Source organism: Palaemon carinicauda, chromosome 16 (assembly GCF_036898095.1).
Source record: "Palaemon carinicauda isolate YSFRI2023 chromosome 16, ASM3689809v2, whole genome shotgun sequence".
NCBI classification, from domain to species: Eukaryota; Metazoa; Arthropoda; class Malacostraca; order Decapoda; family Palaemonidae; genus Palaemon; species Palaemon carinicauda.
The window spans coordinates 60694472-60719471 of record NC_090740.1 but is presented as its reverse complement, the minus strand read 5'-3'; the positions used below and the strand labels follow the sequence as shown (position 1 = coordinate 60719471).

At 35.3% G+C, this 25000-nt stretch overlaps 1 protein-coding gene across 7 annotated transcripts in view; it reads right to left on the bottom strand.

Annotated features, from left to right (window-relative positions):
• Nucleotides 1–25000, bottom strand: part of LOC137655741 (uncharacterized) — a 1545462-nt gene that overhangs the window by 791085 nt on the left and 729377 nt on the right. For all 7 annotated transcript variants that reach the window (XM_068389795.1, XM_068389798.1, XM_068389799.1 and 4 more), the window contains one exon: nt 20830–22365. In XM_068389795.1, coding sequence (XP_068245896.1) covers nt 20830–20932 — 103 coding nt within the window. In that variant the 5' untranslated portion in view covers nt 20933–22365. The remainder of the gene's footprint in view (nt 1–20829; nt 22366–25000) is intronic.

Sequence of the window (25000 nt, the reverse complement as noted above, 5' to 3'; positions counted from 1 at the left end):
AGAGCAGTCTTTGTTTTTTGTCGTTGATATGGAAAATGCCTCTTGGTTGGGGTTATCTTTGAGTCTTTAATATTAATTAGTGTCCCCTAAGATTTTAGGTGTCTGTTGATAACTTAGGTATAATAAACATCAGGAAAAGGGCTGACAGATATCTAGGAGTAAGGAGGTTTCCGGATAATTATAGAATTATTATTATTATTATTATTATTATTATTATTATTATTATTATTATTATTATTATTATTATTATCTGTAGCAGTCTTATTCTTCTAATCAATATTCTCTTCTTTCGACCTTATTAGTTCCACTGTATAGTAGGGTTGGCCGCTCGAGTCAGCTTTCTTCCTTCATTTCTATTCCTTGCATGCTCTACCCTCAGCAGTCCCACCTAAACACATCCATCCATTCACCTGATCCGCTGACTCCACACTTGCATCATTATGTTCTTAGCTCTCTTGATCGGTTTCCACCCCCTCTATTCTTATTATAAGGCCATAGTACCTCAAAAGACATTCTCTAGGCCTACCTTTTATATTAAATATAACACACATTCTTCTTATATCCTGATTCTCCTTCTTTTCCAATAGTGATTATCCAGCAATCCATCTCACCATCCTCATCCCGGTTCTTTCTCAGTCCCTCCTCTTTCCTTTTCAGTGCCCCAGTTTTTACCCCTTATAAGAGTACAGGTCTGGTAACTCTCTTATAGATCTTAATTTTGAGTCTTAATAACATTTTCTTGTCTAAACCAACCCCAGTTATTTCTCCTCATTTCCGTCTTGCTTCTTTCACTCGTTGTCTTACCGCTTTCTCGGTTACCTCTTCCTCTGTTATTATTTATCCCAAATAGTAATCATCACTACTCCGATATTATTCCAATGAAGTTTACTGTTCTTGTACTTCATGATATTACCATTATCTTCATTGCCATCATTCTAATGATTATTATCATCCTCTATATTAGTCGCATTATATCAGATTTTCCAGAAATTGGCTAGAGGGTATCCCAATTAGGAGACTGTAATGACTCTTTTTTTTTAAATAAAAAGGTTTCAATATCACAAATATATAATTATTCTCCCACACAACTGGCATTTATTTCAACTATCGTAGCCATATCATATATGAATTAGGCTCATAACGTTATATGTGAAACATACAAAAAAGAAAAATCCGGAATTTATCAAAATAAAAAAAGGCACTGGATAGCTACAATAAAGTCTATGTAATTTCAATGGATTTATGATAAAACTATTAGTACCATTAAGATGTAATACCATGGCATGGTGTCGTATGTTTGAGATAATCATCTATTTGTTTTTGTTGCCATAACAAATACAAGGGAGTTTTACTTGAGCAAACTTCCATAAAACACCATGAAAGCATTATGAAGAAAGAGGAAAGGAGAGTATAGTAAATTACATATGGCATTAAGAGATGGAAAATGATAAAGGAATTGACATAAACAAAACACAGTTGAAAATCAATTAGAGCAATAAAGACTATTTTACAGGTTGATTTATAATAGCTTTACAATCAGCCTTGAATTTAGTACCAAATTCTACAACACAGCTAAGAGAACTGTTTTTGTGGCACCTAAACTTAATACGTATATAGTGGTCTGTGAAACGAGTAGCTCATACCATCCATACAGTAATTGAAACTAAGAATGATAGTGGTAGTTTTATTTAAAAAAAGAATACTAACGAAAATCAATCAACGGGATATCTTTCTAAAGTCCTAAATCATGCATGCAACTGCTGAGTAATAGACCAAACATGTTTATAAATGAGGCTACTAACATTCTGGTAGAACAGTATTCTAACAATCCTAAGACAATGAACTTAACTAGACGTATAAGGTTAGTTCATATTTTTCCTTTGTATTTTATAAAGACTGCAGATTTCTTAGCTCCAAACTTATCTGTTATTTTTCGCAAGTTAGCAAGAAGAGGAGCTTTCAACACTTGTTGGAGAATTGGTAATGTTACTCAACTATGTAAATGTGTTTGTGGTAGCTCTAGTACAATTGATTACCGCCCAATTTCCATAACTCAAATGTTATCTATAGTTTTTGAACGTCTTCTGGCAAAACGTTTTGCTAGGTTTGCTGAAGGTAATCATCTATTCCCTAGTTTGCAATTTGGTTTTCGTAAAGGCCTTAGAGCATGTGATGCCCTTCTTACAATCTCCAATGCTGTACAGAAATCCCTTGATTATGGTCAGGAAGTTCGTATGATTGGCCTTGATTTTAGTGCTGCCCTTGATCGTGTTAATCATGAGGCCCTTGTTTTGAAACTCAAACAGTTGGGAGTGGGTGGGTCGTTTCTTAGCATTATTATTGAATTCTTAAGTAATAGATCTCAAAGAGCTGTTGTTGATGGGCACAATAGGAAGTATAGGAATGTGATATCTGGTGTTCCACAAGGTAGTGTTCTTGGCTCGTTACATTTCATACTATATACACATGACACGTGGTTTAGCCTAGAAAACAAGCTTGTTGCATATGCAGATGTTGCTACTCTCTTTGCGTCAATTCCATCTCTTGGAAGTAGATCTGGGGTTGCTGAATCCCTTAATAAAGATCTAGCTGAAATTAGTGCATGGTGCAAATTATGGGGTATGAAGTTGAATCCTGACAAAACTCAAAGTATGATTGTGAGTAGGATAAGGACAATGGCTCTTCAGCATTCGGATCTCAGCAATGATAAAGTTTCTTTAACTTTGTAAGACTCTTTTGAAATTTTGGTGTGATTCTTGACAGCAAATATACTTTTGAGAAACACATTAGGGCTGTCTTCTTCAATTGCACAAAAAATTAGCATATTGAGAAAGTCTTTCAAGATTTTCGGTGATCAATCTATTCTGAAAAAGTGTTAATTCTTTCATTCTACCTTGTTTCGAGTAATGATCTCCTTTTTGGTCTTCAGCTGCTGATTCTTATCTTAATTTACTGGACAGAAACATACGGTCTATGAAATATCTTAATTCTGATCTAGATATTAATCTTTGGCACCATCGTTCAATAAGTTAATTTGGATGTTGCATAAGATTTTTAATAAATCTGACCATCCATTACATTCAGATCTTACTGGACAGTTCCCTCCTGTTCGTAATACCAGGCAGGCACTTAATTCTAATAGTTTCGCCTTCTCCATCATGAGGCTCAATACTACACAGTATTCTAGAAGTTTTATTACAGCTGTGACCAAGTTGTAGAATGATCTTCTTAATCGGGTAGTTGAATCAGTTGAACTTCAAAAGTTCAAACTTGCAGCAAATATTTTTATGTTGAACAGGCTGACATAAGTCTTTTCATAGTTTATATATGACTTATCTGTTTTGATGTTACTGTTTTTAGAATAATTTATTGTTTATTTTTTCCTATTGTTTATTTATTTCCTTATTTCCTTTCCTCACTGGGCTATTTTTTCCTATTGGAGCCCTTGGGCTTATAGCATCTTGCTTTTCCAACTAGGCTTGTGGCTTGGCTAGTAATAATAATAATAATAATAATAATAATAATAATAGAGTCAAAGACTTCCTTAAAAGATCGTAAAAAATCAGATATAAGAGTATAAACATTATCGATGGACAATTAGTAAAGAAGCGAAGTATTATTCTAGATTATCAGATTTAATTTTACTGTCGTTTATCCTTGTATTGCACTGAATAAACGAGTTCTTAGTCTGAGCAATATTACTTCCCATATACTGTAGGCACATATTCCATTGAAAACCGGCGAGAGTGATAACAACTGGAATATATTCATCAGCACACACTACTATTTTACTCTGGGAAAAAAACACTTATTCCAAAGCACATGAGATGAAATAGCTAAGGGTCTCGAGTATATATATATATATATATATATATATATATATATATATATATATATATATATATCTGTGTTACAAGGTTAATTCTTCTACTATCTCAAAAACATTGCAGAAAATTACGCATTATTAAAAACATGACCCTCAATGTTTATAAATAAAGACTGTACTCAAATCCACAGAAAAGGCTACATTGGATACATCTAGTTAGGCATAATAATCATTTCATTTAAACAAATTGCTGTATGGAAGTAGCGTATTTATACAAAGGACCTTTTCTGATTACTACTGTCAGATCTTAAGTAGAAACGCAGCACTGACATATTTCATAAAACAAAGCGAATATCCCATGTATAGCATCACCTAAAATTACAGGATTGACTGAATTATTTAATTTCTCTTCAGGGGAAAAAAAATGAAAAGTAGAGCCTAGGATTGTGTACATTTTCATTCTTCAGGGGGTCTATTGGATCTGAGAGAATAGCCAATACTGAGCAATACATTATAGTATCTGCATTGAGATTGAATAATAAAATTATATCATAATATAAATTTCACTGTTTCTTTTTAGCCCTAATTTTACTGGTACACAGGAATCTATAACAATATACAAGGTGTGCAGAAGAACAAAATGGTGGGGAACCCTTTGTATAGTTATGTTTTCAGCTGAGGATGGGAGTTCTATTTTACTCGGCAGAATATTTTGCTAAACAGAGTTGTAAAAGTTAAGGCATATGACAAGAACAGATGAGAATGACACCTTATGAATAGAAATGACCTTCAAACATCGTATCTGCATCGTCATCTTAAGGGAATGAAATAAAAATATCTACCTTTCACCTCCAAACGACTACCTACACATTATTGCTCCGAATACGGAAACGGGACTGGAGGTGCTCTCTTTCATACTTGAAGCTTTATTGTTCATAGATGATATATGCGTAAATTTATTTGCAACTTTTCACGAGAGAGAGAGAGAGAGAGAGAGAGAGAGAGAGAGAGAGAGAGAGAGAGAGAGGGGGGGGGGGGTTGGATGTATGCACAAGCTACATATCTTTATTTTAACTTAAACATTCATATTTGTAAAGAAGGCACCATTGCCGATTCAACCGTCATCATTAAACACGCTGGGAAACACGGATATAAAAAGGAACACCAGAGGTCAAGATTCCCGAGGTATACAACGATGCCATGGTTTTCTATTGACAAAACCAATTCATTTTAGATACGACCTCCGGGTAACAAACGGTTGGAGGGTAAGAGGTGCAAGTTCCTTTCCCCCTCTTGTCACTTGTTTACTTGATTATGCTTGCAAGAACGTCATCTCAAGTATGCTTGAGGGCCTCTAGCAAGGGGTTGGGAGGGGTTGAGTACAAACTACGGTGCAGTGTCGGGGGTGGGGTGGCATAAGGAGAAAATATAATGTTAATAACGAGGTTGCAGTTTGTCCCTTTGGCTAAGTCTTAGGTAATTATTTGCTCACAGCAGGTTTGTTTGTTTGTTGGTTTATCCATATTTTATGAATAACGGAAGTTGCTTCAAGCTAAATTAAAGGTCAGATGATATTTTATTGAGAGAGAGAGAGAGAGAGAGAGAGAGAGAGAGAGAGAGAGAGAGAGAGAGAGAGAGAGAGAGATCATTTTGACAAAATGTAAATGCTAAAAGTAGATCACACGATAAACTTTTATTATTAAAATTGTCAAAATTCAAGTTTTAATGTATTCCTCAACTTTTCCGTTCAAGAATTCCCTTCGAGTTTTACCATGCCTAATTATTCTTAGTGAATATTTTGAATTTTAAATTAGCGAAAATACATTGAACAGACCTCTTCATAAAAAATTAAAAAGAAAAAAAAAGAAAAAAAGAAGTACGAGAGACAATACCACTGCCAATTTAATAAAGTTTTTTTTTTCCTTTTTTTTCAGAGTAGACCTAAAAGTATTCTTTCATCAACTGTTGCTTAATCCTACCTAATGGAACAAGGGCCATCTCACAACTAACAACTAAATTAAATCTTACAATGTCCGAGCAGGTCTGTAATCACTGCGGTAATCATTTGAGAAAAGTTCATATAAAATTCATTAATATACGTTTCTGCCATTATAAGGAAGTCACAAATATCTAAGAATACATATCATATATTATCAACAACTATGTCCTTCAAAATTACCTCTGCAATCCGTTAGATGACGAAACATTTTGAAATGCGATGTCAACGATTGGCCAAAATAATAGAGAAACATTTTGCATTTTGTTTTTCAACAACGAGACACTGATATCATCTAAAAACCAAATGAAATTCAAGGATGTGTAAGTTATCACATTATAATTATAATTCACAGTAAAAAAAAAAAAAAAAAAAAAAAAAAACATTCGGCTGTCTTTGGACTACAGATTCACGACAATTATCACGCACCAGTTAATCCAAATAATATAGATTTGTGCGGGTAACGATATGAAAGTTATTTCCAAAATATAACAAGAATCAGTCAAAAATGGATAGTTATTGTCGAGCAAATATGAGTGGGCAGCAATGATATTTTCCAGGTTTCCTTTTGCTTTCTTGAAGGATATTTAACACGTTTACTACTGACTTAATTGATATTAACTGGATAACACTGGTATTTTCAGACATAAAAACCCTTTATTCTGATACTCTACTTGCATCATAATAAACCTAGCTTAACTTTGTTATCGGGACATTTTTTAATTTCTAGTAACACACCTAATCGCATTATTTGCACAGTAAGAATAACAAACATAGCAAAGTTGATTGAAACTACAACACCCACCTATAACTAGGAATGTCATTCTTATTTTCTAACGATATTTTTTGTATGTGTAAATACTGATAACCATAATTATAAAAACAGTAATGTATCATTACTAAAATTTGGGGATTAGAACTTTCCTTTCGAAAATATCGAGAAGTTACACTTGCAACTCTACTTTCATTACATAACCTTGCACGTACTGTATGTGAACTATCGATGTCGAGGTCGAGGAGAGGAAATAATTATTTTCACACCAAAGGGGTGATCATCACAAACCTTGAGAGAGGATTTCACTGAACAGAATTCAATGCTAAAAAAATATTCATGGCCAATAAAAAATCTCATTCGACGTGGTAAAACTTGCTTGTAAACATAAAAAATTGCTTTGAACATTTGTAATACCGAGAATTGGTGAATGTAACATGTTGACCCTTCACCTTAAGCCTAATTAAGGATGAGTTTGTTTCGCTTTAGTAACAACATTTAAATTCAAGTTCTATATATACAAAGGATCTAGAATAAGTTTTTTCAAGCGTTAACAGAGTTACTGGTTTAATTATAACTTTCCATTAAAATTTTAAGGCTTTCAGTGGAAAGCATAACCAAAAATACAAGGAGAAAAAAAGTAGCTGTTGAGGCTGCCACGTCTATTTTATTATAGGTTCTGATCATTATTAATCATAATTGCTGCCACAAGCAATAACATGTTGGCTATACAACTGGGCATTCAATCAGCGAAGTTGAGCAACTGTGGGTCAGGATAGGAATTAGATGGGTGACCATCAAAAAAAGCCAAATGGTGTTAACAACTGGATCCCTTGTACATCCGTAAGGTAGGCTGCTGAAAAACCTTAATCCCTGAATCCATAAGTGCTTCTAAAACCCAGAAATGCGTGAATATTTCTAAGTGGCCAAGCCATGATATATATATATATATATATATATATATATATATATATATATATATATATATACATATATATATACATACATATATAATATACTATATATATATATATATATATATATATATATATATATATATATATATATATATATATGCATGTATGTTTCGTCAGTCTCCAAAATGATTTTCATACTTTTAAAAACCGAATCAAAAATAGTTTCTGCATCGGAAATAACATATCCAAAGGGTAAATGATTTATGATAAGAGCATATATCTATGCGTCTCATCGATACAGAATAATACAAGAAAGTAACATGAGAGATAAAGTTGATTTCATCTCTGCTGTGCATATTCCTATCGAATTCCGGTTGTATGTAGAATAGAAATAAGCTTATACCCTTCATAGAGAAAAATGGCGAGGATTCGATTATCTTGAGTCAAAAAAATATCATTCTGGAAATATGTTGATTTATAATCTTAAGTTAACCATTGAAATGTCTCCTCTTCTAAAAAGGATCATAATATTGCTTTCCGTGATATATTAGATACATTATATATAAAATGGCCAAGTGTTCTTATTAAGTATTACATATATATACATATATATATATATATATATATATATATATATATATATATATATATATATATATATATATATATATATCGTACCTAATCCTTGAAACTGTTTATTTCATGAATTAGGCAGTTAGTTCGCCTAATAAATGAAATAGGAATTTCATTGCCTGTTTCACGAAAAATCACAGATTAGGCGTTTCATCCCGACTTCTTTCTTGACCTATTGCTGCATCTTGGCGTCGAATACTGATCAAATCAAATATATTCTCCATCATATCACTAACCCTTTCTATCCAATCTGATGGTGATTCCTTAATGAATCTTCCTGAATCTCTTTACCTCTGACATTTTTGAGCAAGGTCCTTAACTGGGGTTTCTGTAGAATTACTTGGATAAAATTTTTCCGAATAATGACTGAAATTCTCCAGTACAGGGTCTAGTAAATAGACATCATTATTACGGTACTATGCGAGATGGAAGCTGGGTGATAACTGAGAGGCGAAATGAATGCAACTAAACTTTATCAAAGAATCATGAGTTTTTATACAGCGCCTAGTGAGCAAGAATGCCACAAAAATTCAAACATAAAAACGCTTGTGCTAGCCTGAAATGACAAGATGGTATATTAAAAGTGAAAGGAAGAGCGAGTGTTGAGATAAAAAAAAAAAAAAAAAATTACAGTGTACGAGCGAGTATGAAACACATGAGGTACAGGGCTCTGCTTTGGAGAGGCGTACTGTTGGCGGGTCATCTGGCAGGAGATATGCAGGTTTTAGGCGGTCAATGAAGACCCAGTCTTCTTCACCACGAACGTTAATGCAGAAAGCCTTCAGCATACGATGGATCACGTGAAAAGGGCCCATGTAAGGAGGCATTAGCGGTGGCTTTCTAATGTCGTTGCGCAGGAAAATGTGCGTTGCTGAATGCAGATCTGTCTGTATGTTTTGCTTAGCTGGAGAATTTTAAGTCTGGTGACATGGAGTAAACTTTTTTTTTGGCCACTGTTAGGCATTCACACATTTCTTTGTAGCAGCCCCGAATTTGGAGTGGTAGTAGCATAACAGTGGCTGATGAGCATAATTAAGTGGCTGGAGAGATCGTGGCTGGGGCGTGAGCGAGGGGTTATATATGTGGGTGGTGAGTGACTTTGTCAACGCTCCAGCACCTCACAGGGTGGGCGTCTGTTTTCTACCTCATTCATGCCAGCTTCAGCCCATGTTGATTAGTTAAAGTGGAGGCATTGATGGAGGTCTTGAAGGTGGTGAAGTGGCAGTCCGTATGGGCATCAACTTTGGTCATCAAGTCCTTCATGGGCAAAATATTGACATTGGGGATGGCAGCACGTACACGTTAGGGTAGGCCCCGTACTCAAAGGGCACAAAGTAAATTCACTTCACGAGGAGAGCTGTTTGCGGCAGGCTGCAGGCGAAGGATATTGGTCATTTCTCTGAGGGCAAGTGAGGCCCTTTGGTTCCCAATGGTTGTTGAGAGATCTGAAAAAGTTTTGCTATGTGGGCAACTGGTAATGGATAGTACTGCTCCAGGTGGTATGATCTGAAGGTGTTGTACGTTATTGTCGTGTATCCTTGCTCGCACAGCTAACCGGAGGTTTCGGGGAAAGTGTCCTCGAGGATGGCTGAGAGAATATAATCTGCTTAGGTGCATAACTGAGTCACGCCACTGATGTGAAACTGGACTTCAGCATGCTGGAACCAGGCGGACGCTTCTCCGTAGGTGAAGAGCGGTAGTTTCAAGGGTGTGGCGTTGATAGTAGAGACAGTATCGGAAGGCAGTATCATCAAACAGTAAGACACAGCAGTGAGAGGGATGGTGTGGGGGGAGCTGGACACTTCGGTGGTCACTAATGTGCGAGCGGGCAGTTAGGTGATAACTGAGATGAGTGTTGAATGCCACTAAATTTCATAAAACAATCATCGAGTTTTTATACAGAGAATTGTGAGCAAGAACGTCACAGAAATTCCAACATGAAAAAGCTAGTGCTAGCCTGAAATAACAAGATGGTCAATTAGCAGTGCAGGCAAGAGCGAGTAATAAGATAAGAAATAAATAAGCGTGGTACAATACTAACTGCATATGGTGCCACTATAATTGATTTGTCTACATCAGGAATCAGGCAATTTGGCTATTTCAGGAAATATTCTACCCAATCGGTAAATTGGGCAACATCTAAAGGTCCATATAGATTTTAGGCAAATTGCTGCATATTTCGTGAAACAGGCAATGGCTTATTTCATGAAAGGTGCACTGACTGCCTAATTCATGATTAGGTAGGCACGACTACCTATATATATATATATATATATATTATATATTAGGCATATATATATATATATATATATATATATATATATATGTGTGTGTGTGTGTGTGTGTGTGTGTGTGTGCGTGTGTGTGTGTATATACAAATGTTTTATATTCGACATTTCCGGCATTCTAGTTTTCAACTAGTCTTCAGGGTGAGGTTGCTAACTCAATACCCTTTTTCTTTCACTAGAGCTGATGCTGCTATCCAATCACGCATACATACATGCATTCATATATATACATTATATATATGCATGCATACAAACACACACACACACACACACACACACATATATATATATATATATATATATATATATATGAGGCAAATGGAATGGACTTATTATCTAAGAAACGCAGGAGTGTGAGCTAGATATGGTGCAATTCCCTGCTACCAGTTGGACATCTGCGAAGGTACGTGAGGTGACAAATGTTGCTGAAGTTTTGAGTTCAGATGATTTATTCCCGACTTCCCAGTTAAAGTATGAGTGTGGTTGTAACTGCTGAAAAAATAATAAATTATAAAATCAGTTGCCTTTGCTCTTAGGTAGCAACCTCTTTAAAAACTTTGACTAGCAAACCGAAGTAGTGAATTTACTTTAGTTCAAATATTGACGATATTAGTAAAACGAGTCGTCCCCTCCTCCAAAGCATTATATACATTGGCTCGTGATCGATCAGAGTACGAAATACAAGATAAAAACTGTCATTATAATTATCGTCTTTTACTACACATGATCATTAATGACGTGGTTCATGAAACCCATTAGTAGGTTCAAATCAGTAAGAACAAACCCCATGTCTCACTACAACTCTTAATCAATAGGCATGTCGATGACCTTTGCTGTCGTGATACCAGTTCATCATATCAATAAATCAATCACGGTTTCTGTGAAGCAAATATTTGATTCGCATGGCCTCCGATATCGACATTCAGCAACGTTATCCAACTGTCGACCAGAGACATACACATCATTAAGGTATCCGAATTTGTGTTAGTTGACGTTAATGAGCATGAAACTGAATTGTAAGATATGTTTAGTAGTCATCTGCCACTCCAATTGTTTTATTTGGCATTTTTTCTCTTGATCTTCGTGGTACTTTCCAATGATGTGAAATGCATTAAGTAAAGAAATATTGCAATAGTAGTGCTTGGGGGGATTGATTTCTTTGTCGTAACAAAACGGGAATAAGGATTCATATCCTTCTTACTCGTAAGTAACTCAAGTAATACATGCAGAGATTGCCTGAGGCAAGTCATTAGGCGCCGAAGCTACGTGAAAAAATCTTGTGAGTTCGTATAACGGTTAATATAGATCGATTGATTGAATACAAATCTAGGCCTTAAGCCAAGCACTGGGGCATTAAAGGCCCTTCAGCGCTATATGATACAAATTAAGCAACTATACCCGTACACTCACACCGTTTGGTTTCATTTCAACCTATAAAGCAAATCACAACACTCTCATACAATACCATTTAAATGGGCAATAAGAAGGTATTAAAAAGAAAAATTAAATAAATCAATAAAATTAATTAAAGCGTGTGATATAAGCCAATATTCTGTAAAAAAAAATTTCAAAGTTTGTCCTGGAGTAGATGCGTCCTCCTATGAAGATTAAAAACGCAACAATCGACTATAATATGATTAATATCTATTGTCAGTTGACTGGCACTACGAGGATGATCCTGTCTCCCGTCCCCACTCTTCATTAGATAATTGTGGGTTGAATGTGTATGGCCAATACGGTCTAGTTAAAATGATGTTATCCCTCCTACTTGTAGAATTACAAGATGATCATTTATCCACCGAAGGGTGGTTGATTGATTTGAAGTTCTCTGGCACCACCGAAGGGTGGATTTGTTTCCATTTTATATTGGTGGTCAGTTCAGACCATCGAGCCTGCCCCTCATTCTTACAGTGAAAGTATATCTTACTTTTGAGATTTTTGTAAGGAATATTTTTTGGAGATGGGTTAAGTAGCCCCGAAGCTTCCTTAGCTGCCTTATTTACTCGTTCATTTCCATCCACCCCAACGTGGGCAATGACCCAACAGAAGTGAGCACTGATATTCTTCCTAGAATACAGAAGTAGTAACTAGTCCTGCACCTTTTGTACTAGATGATGGCCTGGCATAATTTGTTTAACTGCGAGTAAAACGCAATTGGAATCTGTGAAAATTATATAAAACTCATTTTGATAACCATTTCTAAAAATATGCCGGACAGCGAGAACTACTGCATACAGCTCAGCAATATGTACTGAACTAAAGGATGGTAGTTTTCTTCTAATAGGTATTAGGTTGGCCAGGGCACCAGTCTCCCGTTGAGATACTATCGCTCGAGAGATATCAGGTCTTTTGACTGGTTCTGGCTCATTTTGTCTTTGCCTACAAATACACCGAATAGCCTTGCCTAATCTTATCACATTCTCCTGTGTCCGCATATACCTGACAACACCAAGATTACCAAACAATTCTTCGCTCAATGGGTTAACTACTGCAATGTAATTGTGCAGTGGCTAATTTCCTCTTAATAAAGGTAAAAGAGACTCTTTAGCTATGGTAAGCAGGTCTTCTAGGAGAAGGACACACCAAAATCAAACCATTGCTCTCTAGTCTTGGGTAGTGATGGCCTATGTACCATGGTTTTCCAGTGTCTTGGAGTACAGTTCTTTTGGTTGGGGGTACACTCATGTATAATGTTTTATCATATTTCTCTTCCTCTTGTTTTTTGAAGTTTTTATAGTTCATATGTGAAGGATCTAATTTGATGTTGTTACTGTTCTTAAACCACTTTATTTTTATTGTTTACTCTTCTCTTTTAGTCTATTTAATTCCTTGTTTTCTTTCCTCACGGAGTTATTTTTCCCTGTTGGACCCCTTGAGCTTATAGCATCTTAGTTTCCCCGTAGGGCTATAGCTTAGCTTGTAATTATATAAATGAAAATAATAATAATAATAATAATAATGATAATAATAATAATAATAATAATAATAATAATAATAATAATAATAATATACTTCTACAGCCAATTTGAAACCATCCGTAAAAACGTGTTTCCCATGTTGTTGAGCAGCATGATTTAAAAACTCACTTTTCATTACCTTACTTGGTAAGGTTTTTTCCCCTTCTGCCGTAAAACATACTTTAACAGGGGGGATTACGCCAAGGGGGAGGCTTAGGATACACTACCTCTGCTATCTGTGCTGTTAACTAACCTACTTCTCTGGCAGAACTTTTCAGCTGTACTTCCAAAGGCTTCGGTACTCTAGACCTGTTATGAGCTTGATCTGCCCTATTTACTGTCATGATTGTTTTTCAAAGCGAGGGACCTAGCAAAAAACCTCAAACTCAACTACTCTCGGCAGATGGAAGGGGAGGCATGCCAGAATCCACATACAGACTATCAATGGGAGATGTTCTGTGTGCACCAGTGTAGAGCGGAGCTTTACATTGTGAACAACTTCCTATTTTCCACGTAAAGTCTTAGTAGCTGACTCATAAATTTGACACGAATATTCTAACTTGCTCAGACACAAAAATGTATAGATTTTAAGCAAAGTTGTTCTATCAGCACCACAATCAAACTGTGATACAACTTTCAAGAACTTCAGGGACTTTTCAACCATGATGGATAGGTCATTTTCTTGTCGAAAATTACCCCAAGAAACTTGATATTATGCTTATATGGCAAACTACAATCATTCAAGAAAAGTGTGAAAATCTCTTCGCTTTTATATGTACGAGGAAAACCAATAGCGTTGATCCTCTGAGGAGAGAACATGGATCCCCGAGATTTTCCCTATGCAAAAGCAGCATTTATAGCAATTTGAAGATATATAGACGTTCAAATTACAGTTGACCGATGTATGATAACCTTCAGTATATAGTAGAGCTAAGATAATAGTTTTAATCATAGAATATCGTATGGGAATGTGTATGATTTGAACAACCTTTCGTTTTACATGAAAGTATAAAAAAGGGGGATTTAGCGGCCACAAAACGTAATATTGTAATGCAACTGCTATTTCTCATAAAAATCACGTTAGGAGTTTGTAAGTTAACTGAAATACATTAATGTGGTCCACGTGGACCAATAAAATATCGAAGGCATAATTGAAAGGAGGCAATGTGGACGGTGTGAGGCTATATGGTATGGAAGATAAGTGGTTATGAGTGACTAAAATATCTTATGATGAAAGCGAAGCAAGTGTTAGGGATAAAATGGAAGTATGAGTTACTGGTCTGGTGTAAAGTTGGAACAGAGGCAAGTGTACGTTATGTCTCCAAGTATGTTTTATATATAGCATGGGTGACGTAAGCCGTCTGAGAAAATAAATTTCAAAAGTACAGACTAGAAAGATAAGAAAACGTGTTATTAATGAACTGTGGAATGATTGATGTTTACAGAAGGTAAGGCAAAGATGAAAAGTGAAGACTTTAAAAGAGCTTATAAGAAAAATATCAGAGTAAAAAAAAAAAAAAAAAACATTAAATTTAGGATGGTACATAGACATCTGGATGATCGAGCAAGAAATATGTTACTTTGGATAGGGAGGAGTGCAAGAGGATGATATTATAGTTTTTGTGGGAATAAAGTATTATGGATAAAGACTGAATGACAGAAAGATCGAAATGCAGAATGGGTGTGTTAAAGTCAAGAGGGACTTCGAATGTTTATGTAAGAAAATTAAGAAATGAATGAAAGGATTTATAGAACAAATTCTCCCTTATGAAAGTGAATTGGGTATGTTGAAGGCCAAAAGTTGAATGTGTTCTCAACCTGGAAAAGTGAAAACATACATAGAGGTGGTAAAATGGTCAATGCAGGAAACAGAATAGACCCTAATGTCTTGAGATGGTTTGGTCATATGGAAAGAATGTTGTACATTAAGTTAGGAGAGAGGAGAAGAGGTAGGTCAAACCGAAACTCAGGACAAACAAGGTAAAAAGATTGAGAGAGAGAGAGAGAGAGAGAGAGAGAGAGAGAGAGAGAGAGAGAGAGAGAGAGAGAGAGAGAGAGAGAGAAATATAAGTGTAAATGACTTACAGTAGTAAGGGCAGAGGGCTAGAACACAGCTGATGAGCTTCATGTGTAGGTGTATAATCCTGCTAATGTTCACGACCAAGTTAAAAATGTATGTTACACGAAACGTTTTGCTTATATTTCTTTGAAACCATCCATGTTAGAAGATCTGGCTTAATGAACTGCAGATTAAGACTTGAATCTACTCTCTCCTCACTTTGGCTAGACGATTTCCACTAAACTGCAAGCAAGTCTCATCCTTTTCTTCGACCTTCATTTCTAATCACTTATGTGATTAAGCGAGATTATTTCATTTTAGTAGTACATGATTCCCACATTTTCTCCGATTTTTCCGGGGCGAAGTAAGTTTTTAGCAGGCGCCTTGGTGTTAAAACTACGCAAAATCAGATAGTTTTAATTCTTGAGCTTATTTTAAGGCATTAATACAAAAAATATTAAAAAAGAAAATCCATTGATTTATCCCCAAAGTACTCAGTTGATTTAAAGACAGCATTAGAAAAAATCATAGATGCCTAACTTAACGGAGTTAAAAGCCGCACTATTCGTAATTACTGATTCATTCAACACAAATAAAAACATGATATTGGGTTATTCTCGAAGCATTTATATACTCTACTGATATGTTACCTTTATACCGATAAATATAATTTGTGGGGATTAATGGCACCAATATTTTATGACCAAAGCCCCAAATCTATCGATAAGCAATTATGCGAGAGATTGAATGGCTATTTAATATCTGCATTACCATTCTTAATTACAGGTAAATCACACATAAACCATTCGGTTTTTTTAGAGCGGGTCCTTAATGATGATGTGATATACTGTTCATATGTTTCTGTATATATTGAGTAAATCGGTAATATTACCATAAATTTCCCATTAAAACCGACACGTTACTCAGAAACTATGAAAGTCGTAACAAATGATAAAATAACAATGATTTTTTTTTCAATGTTCACTGTTACAAAGCATGCATGAACATTGTTAGAGTACTTATAATAACAAGGAGTACCAATGTTATCATTATTAGTGTCTAATATTTTCATTGTGAAAGTAAAGACAAAAATTATTTCGTATATGTAGAATTACTTTAATTCAGATTTAATTCTTAAAGGCCGCTCATGAATGGCAGAGGCAAGGGACAATGGCATTGGTCTAGCTAGCAGGACAAGTCCCTAGAGACTGGCCATACATACAGTATATATGATCAGCGCCTAAACTCCCTCTCCACCCAAGCTAGGGCCAGGGAAGGCAAGGCAATGGCTGCTGATGACTCAGCAGGTAGACCTGAAGGCTCCCCCAAACCTCCATCCCTTCCTCACAAGATGGTGAGATTGCAGACCAAGACTCTATAAGAAACTACCGAACTCCGGTTCGGCAGATCACCAGGCAAGGATATATCCAGTAAGCCGCCACCAACTCTTATGTTTATCTCAACGTCGTAAGCCTCCTTAAGATGAATTTTGATAACCTAAGGTATTAAATTTCTTTAGTCTAATCTAACAACAAGACTTCTTAAGAAGGGGCAATTGGTTTAACAGTAAGGAGTGCAATCAGATGTTATATAGTTAATGTGCGTGATAAAAAACCAAACCTTTAATGATTAGCCAAAATCTTAAAACGTTCTCACGTGAAAAAATATCTACTAACATTACCGGAAATTTAGACAATGGTCATAAGACTTCCTTAATGCAAAATATGTCGGACGTTTTGCTATATCGCAGTTAGAATATTATACTATCTAAGTTCCATTGGCATTGAGTGATCTGCATTGATTAACAATGCATCTCAAAATCTACAAGTCTACATAACATCGCTAGAATGTCTAATTGGACAGATTTCGGAAGATTAATTCAAAAGAGAGATTTAACTATCAATGGTTATTTATGTTTGTCATTCGATCTGAAGGTATAGTATTTCATTCCCTTTATTTTGAAGCTGAGGTTTACTGGATTGTATCATGAATGTTAGCGCATGCAAGACTTTCTTTATATTTGCTCATTTACAGTAATCTTTGTTATTTTTTCAAGAGTTGTTTACATATGATTCTTTTTATTGGGTAGTTTATATACGTCACTTCCTCCAAATTTTACAAAACCTCCCATACCGAATCAGTATTCTCTATTTCAGTGATGGGGAACTTTGGACCGGGTCCATGTGTCCCTTGAGTCAAATACAGGCAAATCCTTTGGTCTGTCCTGTGAGTCAATATATTTATATATATTGACTCATGGGACAGACCAAAGGAAGTCTAAATAAAATGATCAAGTTATTTTAGCATAGCCACACTAAACTTATAAAATGAGAATTCAAGAGCTTTATATGTTTATAAGTTAATAATTCATATTCAGCTATAACGGTTAAACAGACACGAGTTTCGTGTACCCGTACGTTCTCGTCAGAGAGTGTGTGGATGGATAAGAGGCTCATCTACGGATTCTGTGAGTTCGGTTCAGGCTATTTTGCATTGCAGACGGAGTTTCAGTTCACGTTCAATTTTGACTATACTACAGCTACTGTTGATCACAGGTTAATTCTTTGTGTAGCACTGCAAACTTTGCAGACATTTTTCGAGCACACATTGGACAGGTACATCATAACAAAAATGGCAACTGTAAAAATGAGGAAGGTTGATGCCTAATGTCGAGGATTTCAACACAACTGGACAAATTACTGTTTCTTTATTGGGGCACAGGGGAAACCAGTGTGTCTCGTCTTTGGAGAGGCATTGGCTGTGTTGAAAAAAGTCAATATGGAGCAGCACTATAATTCAAAGCACGCTAAATGACGGGAGTTACAAGGGTATTTGTGTGTGGATAAATTAAATTCTCTTAAGAGGGGTTTGGAATCCCAAGAAGCTATTTTCTCCAGACCTTGTGATGAAGATAAAATTATTCAGACTAGTTTTGCTGTAAGTGAGCTAATTTTAGAGAAGTTGAAACCTCGTGTAGAAGGAGAATTTGTAAAGGAGTGCATGGTTGCTGCTGTAGAGTTGCTTTTACCAAAAAATGCTACATTGTTTTATAGTGTTAGTGTGTCACGTAGAACAATTTCTTATAGGATTGGTGACATGGCTAAAGACAGTGAAAGAACATTTAACAAACTATGCAAGAAATTTCCTATTTTTCTCATTTGCTTGTGATGAAACAACGCACATAACAAATACTGCTCAACTGGCTATTTTCATTCGTGGGGCAACTGCTGAATTTGAGACAAAGAGGAGAGTTTCTTTCTTTGGAACCTATGCATAGCGCTATAACTGGTGACTTGAGAGACTCAAATCATCATTGAACATGTTTGGGCTGACAGTTGAAAAGCTCGGTGGCCTAGTTACTGATGGAGCTCAAGCAATGGTTGGCTCAAACAAAAGGGTTAGTAGCGTTTGTTAAAATTTAACTGGGTCGTGTTAATATTGACCTTAATAATCTAACTGTATGTCACTGCATTATGCATCAGCAGAGTTTATGTGCACAGTAACTGCAGCTTGACTAGGTTATGTCAGTAGTAGTATCTTCCATTAATTTTATCAAAAGCAGAGGACTAAACACCTGACAGTTTAAAGAACTTCTGAATGACCTTGAGAGTGAGTATGGTGATCTTGTCTTTAATTGTGAAGTTCGTTGGCTATGTCGTGGAAATCTGCTCATGCGATTTTACACACTTCGTGAGGGAGGGAATAAAGCTATTCATGGAGATGAAGGGAAGACCTGTTATGGAACTGAGTGATGATAAGTGGTTATATGATCTCGCATTTATGGTTGACATTACAAAGTATCTCTCAGAACTAAATATCAGTCTTCAAAAGCTAAATCAGTTTCTCAGTTCACTGCTTTCAAGTGTGAAATCATTTGAAGTCAAATTCAAAACTTGGAAATGCAACTCGGAAACAATAACACAACACATTTCCCTAACTTGCAAGCAGAAAATCCTTGTTCAACATCAGAGTATGTTGATGAATGTGGAAAATTAATTGAGGGTTTTAGTGAAAGGTTCAGGAACGTTAAAAGTAAGCAACAGGAGCTAAACATCCTTGCTACACCATTTAATATGGACCCAGCATATATCCCTTTTGACCCATAACTTGAATTATTTCAACTGCGAAGTGATTATGAGTTGAAAGCTAGGTACAACTATCTCTCGCGTATAGACTTATATGGACGGTATATAAAGGCAGAAACTTTTCCATATATGTGGAGGCATGCGCTGAAATATACATCGATATTTGGAACCACATTTTGTTATGGGCATTTCTTTTCAAAAGTTACCTTAGCAAAGAATCGTTTGCGATATTCTATAAAAAAAAAAAAAAAAATAGCGTTTAGCTTACTAGCACAATGGTTCCCTTCCTAAACTTTTCTTCATTGTTAGGAGGAAATACTAAATTACTCAACTTTGTGTTCGAAATTTGCTGATGTGACACGAACGTCAAAACGGGACATGAATTAGCGCATTTTTCATATTCCAGTAATTAACATATTCTTTATTTATTTCCTTATCTTCATCTCTACGATCAACAGATTACACCTGTTCATTCCCATACAAATCTGGAAAATCAAAGAGCTTGATCATGCTAAAATGGTTTCTATACAGAAATGCATGAACTAAAAACTTTAGTTTTATTGAAAATCAAGATATAAAATGGCCCTAAAAACTTCCCTTACACCTAGGTAAGGGCGGTGCCATCATAACTGCCTTTGAGAATCCTGGGGCACTGAAACGTAATTGGTATCGGAAATGAATATGCATGAAAGCGCGGAGAAGCCCACTAAATATGCAGTCAATATTGGATATTAACGCAAGCTAGATACATCTCTGATACTATCCCGAATATCGATAGAGCGTTAGCTAGTCAGTCGCCTGACATGGAACGCTCGTAAAATTGCGATGACGGATGTAGAGACGAAATCTTAAAACAAAACAAATAAAATGTTATTACATGAGTCAACATAAGGCAGCTAGAGTGTTTAATCGTCTTTGTAGGCTGATTAAGATTTTACATGATTATGATTAAAAGACGGAAATTCAGCTATAAATACATGTCATCTTCGGGGTAAATCTGTGTATTCACAATTATAATATAAAAAGTCAGTACACCATTCAGAATTATGATGGAAAAAGCACGAGAAAGCGAACCTCTAGTTTCTTTTAGTCGGTAATATTTTATGATTTGGTACTGCCACTCGATAATCATGCATGACAATATCTATGTAGGTCCTAACTTTATAAGTGAAATTTTCTCGAACCAAAAAAAAAAAAAAAAAAAAAAAAAAGGAAACAAAAGCTTTGGAAATTGAAAAGTAGCAGTATTACCTTAGAGAGAAAGATATTCCATAACATGGAAAACCCGTTTCTTACCTTCTTCTTCTGTCATACTGTCAGAAATGCCGTCCACGTTCATGACGATACATCCGAGGCAGAGCCACGTCCATAGCGTCAACCACCTCCTGGGGTACCGCATGGCTAACAGAATTCATAAGTCTGTTCCTTCTAGGGCACTTCAAGGTATAGGATTTGTCCCACCAGCAGCGAAAGCTTCTACTTTATCCTTATTCCAGTTGATACGGTTGGTGGGACGCTGGGAGGAGGCGGGTGAAGTTTGGCAATCTCGTTGTCTTGGTCCGATGAACAAGGTCATTGGCCAAATGAGCTAAGTCATTGATTCTTCCTATGGTTCAATTTGGTCTCTGGAATCGAGTGAACGATGGCACATTTATCAGGTTCAAGTTGGCAATCTTGATTTCAGCCTGAGGAAGAGATTGGTTTACTGGAATATTAATTCCTCGTTGCTTTTATTGCTTTCGTTCTTGCTTTTGGATGCCGATGCCTTTTGGGGACGAAATCAAGACTGCATGTCAATCTGTCTTCCCTAAAAACGAAGCAGGTTACCAGAAGGATTAATCAAGAGGTCTTTCTGACTGAACCAATTCGAGTATAATCCGGCCTTTTTACTCTTAAGATTAGTCTTACTTTAATTTGATGAGATCTAATTTTGAGATGCTATTTCTAGAACTATTCAGGCCTTTCAATTTTTCACAGTTTTTAAGGGACACCACAAAAAACCAACAGAAAAGATGTCATAAAATACACTTATTTTAAGACTTTAACTTCCTAATGGTATATTTTCATAGGTTCAGGGACTAATGTTTTATTTTGAATAATGAAGGGACAAGCACATTGACAAGTTACTTTTAGTTTCATATATGATTTAATTATCAAAAATTTGATTTCACTGGGTTGCTCTAATCAGAATTTTTATTTATTTCAATGTTCATAAAGCAGAATAGATATTATATGTTTATTGCTTGTGTTTTCATTCTAATCTAGCTGAAATGCACTAATATTCGATGATCTATCAATTACCTTTAATCCTAAAGTTTACGTTTGGTGAGTTTTAGAGGAAAAACCAAAACCAAAGAATTTTCAGGATGATTAGGTATATGAACTAAGTTCTAAACACGTCTATATTTTTAAATCATGCAAGTGAAACTTGTATTCCAAATTTCTATAATTTTGATTAAGAATTCTTTATGGTGCCTTTTGTAAAGTATCACAACAAGCGCTTTGGTGGAGTATTCTTTAATATATCTCTGGGATTCTTATTCACCGTTTTACTTTCCCTTTGGGTTTGAAAGAGAGTACAGCAATCTATATTCTTGACATAAGAGATTTTTTTTCCAGTCAACTTTCTTTCCTTTGTAACTTCAGTCATACACAGCTAAGCAGACAAAGCTACAAGTGATGATCACATCTAGAGGCACTCATAAGTCTTAAGGATTTTCAAGTCCATCTTTTTTTTCGGGGGAGGTGTTTTTTTAGATTATTCTAGGTCTATCTTCGGGTCTTGGCTAAAGTAGAGGATGCTGAGGAACTACTCCTGCGATGAAAAGTAATCTGAAAAGAAAGAGAAAAGGAAACAGACGTTAGAGATGCTTTTAGGCAAGGAATTGTCTAACTGTTACACAAGATTTTCTAAAGTGAAATTGAAGCTCATTTCATCAAGACAAAGGGGGATACCCTCAACTGAAAATTACAGGGGGTAATAGATAGATTTATTTTCAGAGCACTGAAGACATATATGAAAGATGCATAAACTTATCACGCATGTACACACAGACAGACACACAGTCACACACACACGCTCATATGCTATGCACACACACGCACATAAGCATGCACTCTCACACATATACGCATGGTCGGACACACGCAAACACACACACACACACACACACACACATATATATATATATATATATATATATATATATATTATATACATAGTATACTTTAGACCTTACCAGTCATGATATTCATCGTTTGTGGTTATCATAAATTTTTATCAGTAATACCAAATGTCGTAAAGATAGAGAATTTCCAAATGCAAAAATCAATAAAAGGCAATCCAAAAGTTTCAATTAGAATTAGCCTCATTGACAACGCCAGTTATATTCATGTCATTACCATAACGATGATAATACAATTCCACTAGAGTAAAACTGAATAATAAACACATCAATGATAACAACAATGGGAAAGCCTATATAAAAACTCTATAGAAGTAGCTTAATTGGATGGCATTGTCGTATACCTGGCATTAGTATATCTAAGATTATACAAAAGAGAAAAGAGCTACCCTCCAAGGGGAATATTCATATATACATGTAGTTATGTATATAATATATAAATATATATATATATATATATATATATATGCATAACTATCTATCCATTTCTATAATACCTTTATCTTTTCATATGTGTATCATATAAATAAGTAAATATATATATATATATATATATATATATATATATACATACATACATAAGAATGATACTTTTTTAAAATGGAAAAATACTAAATAAATGTGATGAATATTTTAAGTTGAAAACTTTTCACTATTAATCAAACTTCTTTCAAAGCCAGATGGGAAGCTTATTGTTATGCTTGGAGACCAAGAGGCCTATTCGAATGCAACCTTCACCGGAATAACTCAAGAAATTACCAACTATAAGCTTCGGCGTTGCATAGATCCAGCTGCACGTTGCCACCCTCGTGTTACCAAGAGCTGTTGTAAGAAACTCGCCATTCGAGAGAGTTTCTGACATTAAGTATTTCTATGTAAGCTTGCTGAGGACCTTATCCATTACTTTTGGATTTTGAGATATTTCCTAAGGCACCTGGTTGTTACAACGACACGTAACTTTCTTATATATATTTGTTTTCCTGGATTAATGTTTCCATCATTTAACTGCTCATTTAAGGCAAATTTGGAGCTTCAGAATATTCACAATCAGTTTATGAAATTATAGAAGGATCTACAAAAGAAGGAAGGATAGAGGAGAACATATCTACATTGCAATATTGCGTGGAGATGAACAAAAACAAACGAAAGATTAGTAGTGATTTCAATAGACTTTGAAAAAATAATGGAAAGCCCCTAAAAATAAAACCGAATTAAACTGATGTAGTTAAAAGAAATTTAGGAGGAAACAAGGAAAAAAAAATCAAATAGGCCCTGGACTAATAAATAAATTTGAGAATTAGTTTGATAAAACAACGTTGCACAGGACTATATACTTCAATCACTCTAAAATATTTACTAATAATAGGAAGATTATTTATAAAAGGACTTATATGTGAACAATTCTTGATACCCAATGGCTAAAATTATATCAAGTATAAAAAGTCAAAACATAAATATCTGAACAAAAGTATATATAAGGACTGTTGGTTGGAAATAGTACAATTATAAGAGTAATATATTAATCTAAAATATGAAAGACAAGCCTGATAGGAGGCAGGCTGATTTTTACCGAAGAGATTTAGGAGGGAAGAAATTAGTTGTTGAAGCTAGTCTTGGAAGAAATAAAAAGGGAGTAAAGTAGTACAAGGGTGAGATCAAGGTATGCATGAAAAACGAGATAGATATTAAAAACTACAAGAATATGAGATTGGAGATTGACACAAAGATTGGAGAGTAGATTGCAAAAATTCACGGAAGAGGTATAAACGCAGTTAATGGATGTATGCGAATAAGGAAGATCAAATTAAAGGTTTTATTCATGATTGCAAGTGAAGGAGCGATACAATGGGCTTATACAGAATGTTTCAATACCTCTCACATTTAGTCAGGAGTCAAATTGAGGTTCCTGAGAATACTAGGTATAATAAATAATTAAATATATACATATATATATATATATATATATATATATGTGTGTGTGTGTGTGTGTGTGTGTGTATGTATACAGTTTCAGCCCCCAAACTATAATAAGAGCGCTTACATATCTTTGATGATGTGCAACTAAGCAGAAACCAGTAATAAATGGAAAATATAAATGAACGCATGGAATGCTGAATGAGAGAAATGAACCTGTAGAAGTTAAATGTTACTCTAATATCTTTCCATTAGCTGCCTTCTTAAACCCCCAAACCTGGGATACCTAGGGATGCTGGAGCCTGGGATTTCCCCTTCGGGATTTTCCCCTCTCCCTAACTGGTTTCTGCCGCTCCTCCGCTCCCTCA